A 12500-nucleotide genomic window follows, 5' to 3' on the forward strand; every position below is an offset into this window, starting at 1 on the left:
TCCTTTTGCTCTTTTACTCGTTTTCCAGTGGGAGGAGGTTGAAGGCTGACTAAACACTCATGACTGGGGTGGAAAAGTACAGCAGCCGTGTTTTCTGTGTATTGGAAGAAGAGGCTGTAAGGAATAGAGCGAAAGAAGTTGGGGCACGATACCTCTTGCGTTATTGTCCTAACAGTGTGATGAAACTATTTGAAGGGATCTCTGTTGTATATAAATAGATAGATAGAAAGACCACCTGATAGTTAAATGGTGCTTTTAGAGCGTTATTGGGCGTCTATTTTCTGCTTCAACGACTGTACTTAATTTCTTTTAGACAGTTATCACTTCATATCGCTTCCCATATCTCTCTCTCTCTCTCTCTCTCTCTCTCTCTCTCTCTCTCTCTCTCTCTCTCTCTCTCTCTCTCTCTCTCTCTCTCTGCTAGTATCAAGTGATTGTGAGAGACAAGGATATAAATTTTTTACGCTCCTTGGTGATAGGCGAGGTAGGCAGTAGCGCCACCTACCGTCCTATGCCAAGAATGGGTGGTGGTGGGGGCATCCATGCGGAGGCATTGACAGCAGCGTTAGGCCCTAAGCGTTACTACAGGGTACAACGTGGTGGCGCTCATTCCATACCAACTAGTGCAATGCTGATGCGTGAGGCTCCTGATGGGTTGTATGGTGGGTGACCGAATATTTGGAGAGGTTGCTGAATATTGATTTAATTCAAGTAATCAGCAAAAATACTCCTTTTAAGCCTTATAATTGTGCTTTCAATCACCTAGTTAACCCACCATACTCCCAATCTGGTTTTTGGTTTGATTTTAAGAATCTTTAGGCATTTTAGGCTATGGTATGAATATCTCAGGTTCAATTATTTTTAAATAATAAGCCAAAAAATACGAAGCCAAACGTATATAAACAAATCAAATTAATTTCAGTCAAGCAATATCGGAAAACGCAAAATATTTTTCTCGCTGATCTTGCCAAAGACACCACAATATTTATGAATGGGCCAGTATTTCGCATCCCCACTAGCGTACACCCCTCTCCCAGCCTGGCCTTGTATATCCTCCTGTTTCTGAGGAACACCCTCACTTATGAACTGCTATTGGCACGCCCCTGCCAGCTTGGCCGTGTATATCCATCCCCTTCCATTTCCTGAGGAACAACACCCTTACTTATGGACTACTAGCAGTCCATAAGTAAGGGTGTTTTGTTTATTCCTTAGGAACGGGAGAGGGGGATATATATTGTATATACGAGTACACGGCCAAGCTGGGAAGGGCGTGCCAGTAGCAGTTCATAAGTGAGGGTGTTCCTCAGAAACAGGAGGGAGATAGCTTGCTATTGGCCAGATTTAGCCACATTTTTTAGCCTTGAATCAATAAACATTTCTGGCCTCGCAATGAATATGTTAGTGTCTTCCTGGCTTGTTTATTGTTTATTTGCCATTATTATTATTATTATTATTTTATTTTTTTATTTTTTTTTGTTATTATATGTGGTTTTGGTTATGTGTTATTTATTGTGTCCTGCCTTACTGTGTATAGTAATCAGTCCCAGTGCCACTATTTTTGGTATTCCTTATGTTATTTTTTTTTTATATTTGTATGTTATTCTTACTTATAAGTTATTACTACCAGGTAAAGGACAAACAAATAACATTTGCCAGACCCCCTGAAAAAAAAATAACAATAAAAAAAAATAAAGGTAAATTGTTTAAATTATCATTAAAACACTGACGTTTTCTGTAGAAAGTTATCACAGCAACTTTGTAAAAGTCTACGGAAACCGCACTAACAAAATCTTAAAAAAAAAGAAAAAAAAAAAAAAACAGTAGAGAACACGACCGAGTGACTATGTAAAAGTTTACGGAATTGCGCTATCAACAGTGAAGATTAACAGAATCTCAAGAACGTTACTCCCATGAGCTGACAAAATGCTTTCCACGCACCAACTTAAACAATGAACAGGATGTCAACTTAATACTTCGTAATGCTATACAGGTAATAGTAGTATTACGAGACGTAGTAGTAGTAGTAGTAGTAGTAGTAGTAGTAGTAGTAGTAGTAGTAGTAGTAGTAGTAGCAGTAGTAGTAGTAGTAGCAGCAGCAGCAGCAGCGGCAGCAGCAGCAGTAGTAGTAGTTGTTGTTGTTGTGGTTGTATTTATCTCCTTGCGGATGTTATAGTTGTATTTATCTATTTGTTCGTCAATGATCTTCTAAACTACTTTGACGAATAATAGGAAGAGAGTGGGTGATAGGACAGAACCATGAGGAACACCACTGATATTAGACCTAGAAGAACAGTAACCGTCTACCACAGCACCAATAGAACGGTCAGAAAGGAAACTTGAGATGAAGCTACAGAGAGGAAGATAAAAGACGTAAGAGGGTAGTTTGTAAATCAAAGCTTTGTGCAAGATTCCATCAAAAGCTTTTGATATGTCTAAGGCAACAGCAAAAGTTTCATAAAAATCCCTAAGAGGCTGACCAAGACCCAGTAAGGAAAGCCAGAAGATCACCAGTATATAGAAGGTTGTGAAGTGATAGACGTTTAAGAATCTTCCTGTTGCGGATAGATTCACAAACTTTAGAGAGGCAGGAAATTAAAACAATAGGAAAGGCGTATGCACGGAGGCACACTTTCAGAGAACAATACGAGGAACCCCATCAGGTCCATAAGCCTTCCGAAGATTAATGCCAGCGAACCATGGAAAACATCACTGCGAAGGATCTTAATGGGTAGCACGAAGTAATCGGAGGGTGGACAGGAACAAACCCCGAGTCATCATTCAAAGAGTTTTTAGCAAAGGTTTGAGGGAAGAGTTGAGCTATATATGTTTCATTCTTTAAAAGTATGCATAGCTGTGTGTGTGTGTGTGTGTGTGTGTGTGTGTGTGTGTGTGTGTGTGTGTGTGTTTCATGGCCCTCAACGTGTCAGAAGTCAGGCGTTCTGCAGCTTCTCAGCGTGAGCTGTTTAATTCCTAAAGGGTTGGACGTCTATTAAAATACGAAAAGTGTAGGGTGGTATCACCAACGTAGGAGTGGATAGGACATGATTTCCTAAACTACTTGTCCTATCCACTCCTACGTTGGTGATACCACCCTATATTTTTCGTATTTTAATAAACGTCCAACCCTTTAGGAATTATACAGTTCACGGTGAGAAGCTGCAGAACGCCTGACTTCTGATCTCTCTAAAATTTCTGAATGGGGCAGAACAAACTTAGTATTGATCAATGCCTCAAAAACTCAATTCCTCCACCTATCAACTCGGCACAAGCTACGAGATAACTATTCCCTCTTCGTAAGTGACACTCAACTGTTCACCAACTTCTACACTGAACATCTTTAGCTAAACAGCTTCTATGAAGTTAGATGTTCTGAGTCGTCTCCAAAAGTTTTCTCACCAGTTTTTCAGCTCTGTACATGGGCCTTACACGTCTATGTATGGAGTATGGTTCACATGTCTGGCGGGGGTTCATTCATACCGCTCTTATAGACAGGGTGGAATCAAAGTATTTTTTTCGTCTTATCAACTCTCATCTAACTGACTGTCTTCAGCTTCTCTCTCATCGCCGCATTGTTGCATCTATTGCTATCTACCGCTATTTTCCAACTAACTGCTCTTCTGATCTTGATAACTAGATGTCTCCCCTCCTCCAGCGGCTTCGCTGCACACGATTTTTATCCTTTCTCTTACTCCTATTCTGTCCACCTTTCTAAATGCAAGAATTAACCAGTATTCTGTCATTTATTCTCTTCTATGGTAAACTCTGGAAGTCTCTCTCTCTCTCTCTCTCTCTCTCTCTCTCTCTCTCTCTCTCTCTCTCTCTCTCTCTCTCTCTCTCTCTCTCTCTCTCTCTCTCTCTCAGACATTGACATCTCTCACATCTAGACATTGACGGAGAAGCTATGAGAAGCATAGTGTATCTTGTGAGCCTGACCCTGACCCGCCCTACCCTTCTCTCTCTCTCTCTCTCTCTCTCTCTCTCTCTCTCTCTCTCTCTCTCTCTCTCTCTCTCTCTCTCTCTCTCTCTTAGAGAGAGAGAGAGAGAGAGAGAGAGAGAGAGAGAGAGAGAGAAAGAGAGAGAGAGAGAGAGAGAGAGAGAAGGGTAGGGCGGGTCAGGGTCAGGGTCTCTCTCTCTCTCTCTCTCTCTCCTCTCTCTCTCTCTTAGAGAGAGAGAGAGAGAGAGAGAGAGAGAGAGAGAGAGAGAGAGAGAGAGAGAGAGAGAGAGAGAGAGAGAGAGAGAGAGAGAGAGAGAGAGAGAAGGGTAGGGCGGGTCAGGGTCAGGCTCACAAGATACACTATGCTTCTCATAGCTTCTCCGTCAATGTCTAGATGTGAATTTAGTCTGAACTTCAGAGTGTTAACATGCCAGTGTAGTCCCACGTGGTGAGCCACTTGTCATGAAGAAAACCTTAAAGCTCTACCTATAGCCAGGTATGTGCGAGAAGCCTATATTTCTCAAAATCTGGAATTAATTTTACTACTACTGCGTACTTCTGATAATAATACTTAGTACTACTACTACTACTATTAGCTCTGGCTCTACCGGATCCTGTTTACTTGTCGTGAGGTTAATTCCTCTGGCGACCCACGCGAGGGTTCCATTAAAGATTAACCATTTGACTGCGATCTGCAACAAATTCACAGGACTGAAAGCAATTAATGGAATTTTTATAACCGTCTACAAGAAAGAAAGGTATAAAAACAAAGACTAGATTTTGCAATTTCTAAGTAGTACAATGTTTCGATGTGGCTGTAGAACATGAAAGAGTTGTTTGTAATTAAGGAAATATGTGTCAAATTGCAGCGAAAGGGTTTCTCTCTGAGGTGCATCAGGCTATCATGGCAGCAGATGTCTCCTCTTTTCTCCCTCGCTTATGCACTTGCGGATGATTCCTGCGTGGTAGAAAACAAAAGTAGTAGTTGTACTAGCAGTCAGCAGTAGTAGCAGTAGTAGTAGTAGTAGTAGTAGTAGTAGTAGTAGTAGTAGTAGTAGTAGTAGTAGTAGTAGTAGTAGTAGTAGCAGTAGTAGCAGTAGTAGTTATAGTAGTGGTGGTGGTGGTGGTAGTAGTAGTAGTAGTAGTAGTAGTAGTAGTAACATAATAATGATATAAATCATAATAATAGTGATAATAATTACATATATGATAACAGATTAATAGATATATAAATTTATAATAGTATTAGTATAAAAATAACATGGGATTTAGAGAGAGAGAGAGAGAGAGAGAGAGAGAGAGAGAGAGAGAGAGAGAGAGAGAGAGAGAGAGAGAGAGAGCGTGCTTACCTGGTGGTGTTGGAGGAGATGGTTCTCAGGGAAGGAAGGAGAGGCGACTCGATGGAAGGAGGAGGAGGACGACACCGCAGCGAGGAGGAGGAGAGAGGCAAGGCAGAATGGGAATGTGAAGACTGGCAGGTTATTCTGTGGACATGTGGACATTAGTAGTAGTAATAGTAGTAATAGTAGTAGTAGTAGTAGTGGTAGTAGTAGTAGTAGTAGTAGTAGTAGTAGTAGTAGTAGTAGTAGTAGTAGTAGTAGTAGTAGTAGTAGTAGGATTGGTGGTGGTGGTGGCCAGAGAAACACAGGAACTTGCCTTACTGAAGAATAAAATACACTTACACTATGTACTATTATATTATGTAGTATATTATGTAACGTAGTTTACTTGTCCAAATACGGGTGCTAGAGTGGCTCGGATCAAAGTAGCAAGGAACGTATCGATGACAACCAGAATTACAACTTAGCCTGAATAAAGAAAAACTTTAACAATGTACTGTACTTGGCTTACCTGTCCAAATACAGGTACTACAGCTGCTTGGATGAAAGTAGCGAGCAAGGCGTTGACCGACAGCTAGGACCAGCACGCGGGGACTCGCTACAACAAAGAACAACATAGCCCCCGCCAGCCAGGAACCCATTGTATCCCCACACACCCTGCGTAGGCTGGCCGCGTAGGGTCCCTCAGACACCACCAGTGCTGAAAAAAAAAAACATCCACTCGTGAAGATTTTGACAGTGAAAATGCATGCATGTTTACGTGGACACTTTGTATGTAATCAAACCCCGCTCTCTCTCTCTCTCTCTCTCTCTCTCTCTCTCTCTCTCTCCTCTCTCTCTCTCTCCTCTCTCTCTCTCTCTCACGTGCGCGCGCGCACTCGAACAGTATACCTAAATTAGCTCAGATATAATTTGGTTAGAGAGAGAGAGAGAGAGAGAGAGAGAGAGAGAGAGAGAGAGAGAGAGAGAGAGAGAGAGAGAGATGAGATATATCGAGCTTGACTCACTCCTGTCAACACACACACACACACACACACACACACACACACACAATACTAATGGCTTATCCAATGCACATTCAGAAAATGTGCACACACACGCACAGAAGAGGACACAAATATACGCAACTACATACATATGAGGCACAACAGTGGTCTTGAGATATACGCACTCGGAATCTTAAATACACACACACACACACACACACACACACATACACATAAAGCATATGAGGAAATAGAGGAGGTGGACATGGACATGGAAAGAGGCTGAAGAGGAGTGCTTGTAGAAGAGAAGTCAAAAAGTATAGTTTCCCATATAGAAGTAATTGATGTATGGAAACAGTCTTTTCCCATAAAGCACAACTAAGTAAATACAACTAGGTAAATACACACACACGCACGCGCGCACGCACACACACACACACACACACACACACACACACACACACACACACACACACACACACACACACTCACGCGCGCGCGCGCGCACACACACACACACTCACGCGCGCGCACGCACACACACACACACACACACACACACACACACACACACACACACACACACACACACCCACGCGGGCGCTATTAGATGATACTAGTACTATTACACAAATCTGGAAGAAACACATGTATGGGAGGGTTCCATGCATACTGTTATTTTTAGACAAGGTGGAATCAAAAGCTTTTCGTCTTATATATATATATATATATATATATATATATATATATATATATATATATATATATATATATATATATATATATATATATATATATATATATATATATATATATATATATATATATATATATATATATATATATATATATATATATATATACTTGTAGAGAGAGAGAGAGAGAGAGAGAGAGAGAGAGAGAGAGAGAGAGAGAGAGAGAGAGAGAGAGAGAGAGAGCTTACCAGTGAGAGTGCCGATTGCTCCTCCCACGAAGCAGGCAGCAGTAAGCAGAGGCGAGAACAGCAGCATTGCAACGCCCACTAACGCGGAGCACGCCACGCTCTCTACCGCCCACACCTGCCCGCTGGACAGCAGCATCCCCAAGCACACCTGTAGCACACCCAAGGCACACCTATACACGGAGACAAGCCAAGTGACATCCGTCTGAGCCACACCTGTTTATCTATAGCTGTAAAGTTAACTCTGTGAACACACACACACACACACACACACACATATTCCTTTCAATTCGTTCAGTTCTCTTTATTGGTAATTTCTGGAACTTCCTGCCTGCTTCGGTATTTCCTCCTGCCTTTGACTTGAACTATATCGGAAGAGTGATTTCAAGACACTTTCTGAATAACCATTTTGACCACGCTCTCTCGGGAATGGCACTTTTAGTATGCCTTTTTTTTTTTTTAGACCTTCTGTTGTTCCTCTCACGTAATCTCTCTCTCTCTCTCTCTCTCTCTCTCTCTCTCTCTCTCTCTCTCTCTCTCTCTCTCTCTCTCTCTCTCTCTCTCTCTCTCTCTCTCTCTCTCTCACCTTATCCCACTCCACGTGAACCAAGTCATCGGGTGTTACAAGGCTTGCATTTTCCAAGCCATCAAAAGCAGGGGAATCTGTGGCCGGCGGCAGGTCAGTGGCTGTATCAACGGTAGGACTTGCCCCATACCCTGCTCCCCTCATGCCTAAGAAGATGAGGGAGGTGGCAATGTTGAAGGGCAAGGTGTAGGCTGGCAGGTTGTGTGAAGCGAGAAGATGGCTCAGGCCAGCGAACACACACACGCTGGGAGAATGGGAACATGTAGTAGTAGTAGTAGTAGTAGTAGTAGTAGTTGCTGCTGCTGCTGTTGTTGTTGTTGTTGTTGTTGTTGTTGTTGTGCGCAAATTATCTAGTATATGAATGTGTGTATAATTGTTTAAATATGTTACTTGTGTGTGTGTGTGTGTGTGTGTGTGTAATACCTGAGCTAAAGTCGTGTGGTCAGTCTCCGTATCTATATTCACCTAGTCTTGTCTTGTGTGTGTGTATGTGTGTGTCACCTGAACACCGCAGCGACCCCCATGTAGCCCCACACAGCAGGAGTGATCGGGGAGTTGAAGAAAGGCGTGAAGAGGGAAGCCGTGACTGACCCAACCAGCACAGGACTGAAGAGAGGCAGACCCGCTGAAATCTGGCCGTCTGGGAGATCTAGTAGTACCTGAGAGAGAGAGAGAGAGAGAGAGAGAGAGAGAGAGAGAGAGAGAGAGAGAGAGAGAGAGAGAGAGAGAGAGAGAGAGAGATAATTCTATTCAGTATATTTCTTATTTTTTTCTCCTTTTCCTTCTCCTCCTCCTCCTCCTCCTTTGACAATGACAGCGTCTACCTACTAAAAACTGACTTGTTACCTTGGCTACAAAGAAGGCGATGATGATGCAGAACACAGTGGCGCCTCCTACCGTGACGTCAGCTAGGAACAGACCAATAAGGATGAGGAAGCCGGACAGGGGGTTGTTTACGAAAACCACCTGAGTGAGGCAAAGGGACAGAGAATTTCAATGACATTTCTCTTTACGTATAAAATCCATATTTAGAAACTCTGCTCTCTCACCATGACTATTTTCAAAGGCCAAAGAGATTATTATGCAAGTTCTCACAAGTGTTTCTCCTATTATTAATGTAGAAATCATGTTTATCTGTCACTAGAGCCATCAAAACACTCTTAAAAACTCGCATAACTTCCACTACAGCCTTTTGAGAATATTAGAAGTGCGGCGTAAATGTGTTTCAGAATATTGTCCTAAAAACTCTTGCCTGTTATATCGGCTACTGTTCTTAAATGTTTTGTTCTCTCCTCAGGTTTATTTTAGAATGGTTGATAAGTGGAATAGACTCACTAATCAGGTTGTTAGTGCTGAGTGGTTTGGGAGTTAAAAAAAAAAAAAGAATAGACGAATTTATAGATAAGGATGGTAAGTGGAAATAAGCAGACATGTTTCTTTCAGGAATTGCCACGTGTAGGCCTGATGGCTCCTTGCGGCTTCCCTTATTTTCTTACGTTCTTATGTGTTCTAAGGCCAAAAAGATGATTAGGCGTATTCTTACAGTGAGATTTTGTTTCCTCATTAATAAAACAATCCTTATTAAGTTATCGTCATTTGAATCATAAGACAAACTTTGAAAATAATATAATCTAGTAGAGTCTATGAAAAGTTATCGAGGCGTAGAAATGTTAAAGAATACTTGAGAGAGAGAGAGAGAGAGAGAGAGAGAGAGAGAGAGAGAGAGAGAGAGAGATAGAGAGAGAGAGAGAGAGAGAGAGAGAGAGAGAGAGAGAGAGAGAGAGAGAGAGAGAGAGAGAGAGAGAGAGAGAGAGACTCTCAAATAGGGCAGTAGATGACTGAAATAGATTCAGTCATCACTGAATCAATAGGGAGCTTTCAAATAAGATCAGATGGAGCTATGAGTATGGACGACACGTGGAAACAAGATACCTATATGGTTTATTCAAGAGCGATCACGTGTATTCAGCTCTGTGTGAAGGGTATAGTAAGTGAGCGAGGAAATAATAATATAGCAAACGTAGGTGAGAATATGGAATGAATGAGAAAAGATGAGGAATGGTGGAGGATGAAAGGGTTAAGGAGTACAGCGCTGCGTATATGGTTAGGTTATATAGTGTCATGTTAATGTGATCTTTGAAACCACGTCAGTGAGTGGTGTCGTCTGGATCAGTAGCTGGTGGTGGTACTTTGCACTCTGTGTGTGTGTGTGTGTGTGTGTGTGTGTGCGTGTGTATTACGGAAATATGTATCTGAGACTTGTTATGAGTTTCTGACTATTTCACTGGTCAGCAATTCAAAGCTGCAACTGCTACTACTTCATCGCTACTGTTAGGACGGTTACTATTCTTCCTCCTCCTCCTCCTCCTCCTCCTCCTTCTCCTCCTCCTCCTTCTCCTCTTCCTCTTCCTCTTCCTCTTCCTCTTCCTTTTCCTCTTCCTCTTCCTCTTCCTCTTCCTCTTCCTCCACCTCCACCTCCACCTCCCACTACTACTACTACTACTACTACTACTACTAGTACTACTACTACTGCTGCTGCTGCTACTACTACTACTGCCACCATTGCCCATATTACTACCACTACTACTACTACTACTACTACTACTACTACTAATGCTACATTTTAAATGAGTTAGCAATATTCCTCCTCTTTCTCCCCCCTCGAACACCTCCTTTTCCTGCTCCTCCTCTTCCTCCTCCTCCTCCTCCTACTACAACTACTACAACAACTACTACTAATATTGCTGCTGCTACTGCTACTTCCACTACTGCCACCTCTGCCCATACTGCTACTACTACTACTGCTACTACTACTACTACTACTACTACTACTACTGCTGCTGCTGCTGCTGCTGCTGCTCCTACTACTACTACTACTACTACTACTACTACTACTACTACTACTACTACTACTACTACTACTACTATTTTAAATTAATTAGCAATTTTCCTCCTTTTATTCCTCCCCCTACAATTCTTCTCCTCTTCCTCCTCTTCCTCCTCCTCCTCCTCCTCCTACTACTACTACTACTACTACTACTACTACTACTACTACTATCACTAGTATTACTACTGCTACTACAACTAATACTTCTATATTTTTAAACGAGTTAGCAAAATTTCTCCTCTTCCTCCTACCCCCCTACACTCCTCCTCCTCCTCCTCCTCCTACTACTACCGCTGCTGCTACTACTACTACTACTACTACTACTACTACTATCACTAGTATTACTACCGCTACTACTACTAATACTATTATATTTTAAACGAGTTAGCAAAATTTCTCCTCCTCCTCCTCCTCCCCCCCTACACTCCTCCTTCTCTTCCTCCTCCTCCTCCTCCTCCTACTTTTTTTTTTTTTATGTAGGAGGGACACTGGCCAAGGGCAACAAAAATCCAATAAAAAAAAAAGCCCACTGAAATGCTAGTCCCATAAAAGGGTCCAAACCGGTAGTCAAAAATTGAAGGCTAAGTGTCTTGAAACCTCCCTCTTGAAGGAATTCAAGTCATAGGAAGGTGGAAATACAGAAGCAGGCAGGGAGTTCCAGAGTTTACCAGAGAAAGAGATGAATGATTGAGAATACTGGTTAACTCTTGCGTTAGAGAGGTGGACAGAATAGAGGTGAGAGAAAGAAGAATGTCTTGTGCAGCGAGGCTGCGGGAGGAGGGGAGGCATGCAGTTAGCAAAATCAGAAGAGCAGTTAGCATGAAAATAGCGGTAGAAGACAGCTAGAGATGCAACATAGTGGCGATGAGAGAGAGGCTGAAGTCAGTCAGTTAGAGGAGAGGAGTTGATGAGACGAAAAGCTTTTGATTCCACCCTGTCTTGAAGAGCAGTATGAGTGGAACCCCCCCAGATATGTGAAGCATACTCCATACATGGACGGATAAGGCCCTTGTACAGAGTTAGCAGCTGGGGGGGTGAGAAAATTTGGCGGAGACGTCTCAGAACACCTAACTTCATAGAAGCAGTTTTAGCTAAAGATGAGATGTGAAGTTTCCAGTTCAGATTATAAGTAAAGGACAGACCGAGGATGTTCAATGTAGAAGAGGGTGACAGTTGAGTGTCATTGAACAAGAGGGGATAGTTGTCTGAAAGGTTGTGTCGAGTTGATAGATGGAGGAATTGAGTTTTTGAGGCATTGAACAATACCAAGTTTCCTCTGTCCCAATCAGAAATTTTAGAAAGATCAGAAGTCAAGCGTTCTGTGGCTTCCCTGCGTGAAATGTTTACTTCCTGAAGGATTGGACGTCTATGAAAAGACGTGAAAAAGTGCAGGGTGGTATCATCAGCGTAGGAATGGATAGAACAAGAAGTTTGGTTTAGAAGATCATTAATGAATAATAAGAGAGAGTGGGTGACAAGATAGAACCCTGAGGAACACCACTGTTAATAGATTTAGAAGAACAGTGGCCATCTAGCACAACAGCAATTGGACGGTCAGAAAGGAAACTTGAAATGAAGTTACAGAGAGAAGGATAGAAGCTGTAGGAGGATAGTTTGGAAATCAAAGCTTTGTGCCAGACTCTATCAAAAGCTTTTGATATGTCCAAGGCAACAGCAAAAGTTTCACCAAAACCTCTAAAAGAGGATGACCAAGCCTCAGTAAGGAAAGCCAGATCACCAGTAGAGCGGCCTTGATGGAACCCATACTGGCGATCAGATAGAAGGTTGTGAAGTGATAGATGTTTAAGAATCTTCCTGTTGATGATA

General features: G+C 42.2%; 1 protein-coding gene across 3 annotated transcripts in view; it reads right to left on the reverse strand.

Moving 5' to 3' along the window:
• Positions 1-4708: 4708 nt before the first annotated feature.
• Positions 4709-12500, reverse strand: part of LOC135108526 (urea transporter 2-like) — a 15235-nt gene continuing 7443 nt past the window's right edge. For all 3 annotated transcript variants that reach the window (XM_064019631.1, XM_064019630.1, XM_064019629.1), the window contains 7 exons: positions 8633-8752; positions 8288-8445; positions 7787-8030; positions 7204-7351; positions 5786-5974; positions 5284-5418; positions 4709-4892 (listed from right to left, as the gene is read on the reverse strand). In XM_064019631.1, the coding sequence (XP_063875701.1) occupies positions 5414-5418; positions 5786-5974; positions 7204-7351; positions 7787-8030; positions 8288-8445; positions 8633-8752 (864 nt within the window). In that variant the 3' untranslated portion in view covers positions 4709-4892; positions 5284-5413. The remainder of the gene's footprint in view (positions 4893-5283; positions 5419-5785; positions 5975-7203; positions 7352-7786; positions 8031-8287; positions 8446-8632; positions 8753-12500) is intronic.

This window comes from Scylla paramamosain, chromosome 17 (assembly GCF_035594125.1).
Source record: "Scylla paramamosain isolate STU-SP2022 chromosome 17, ASM3559412v1, whole genome shotgun sequence".
Lineage (NCBI taxonomy): Eukaryota > Metazoa > Arthropoda > Malacostraca > Decapoda > Portunidae > Scylla > Scylla paramamosain.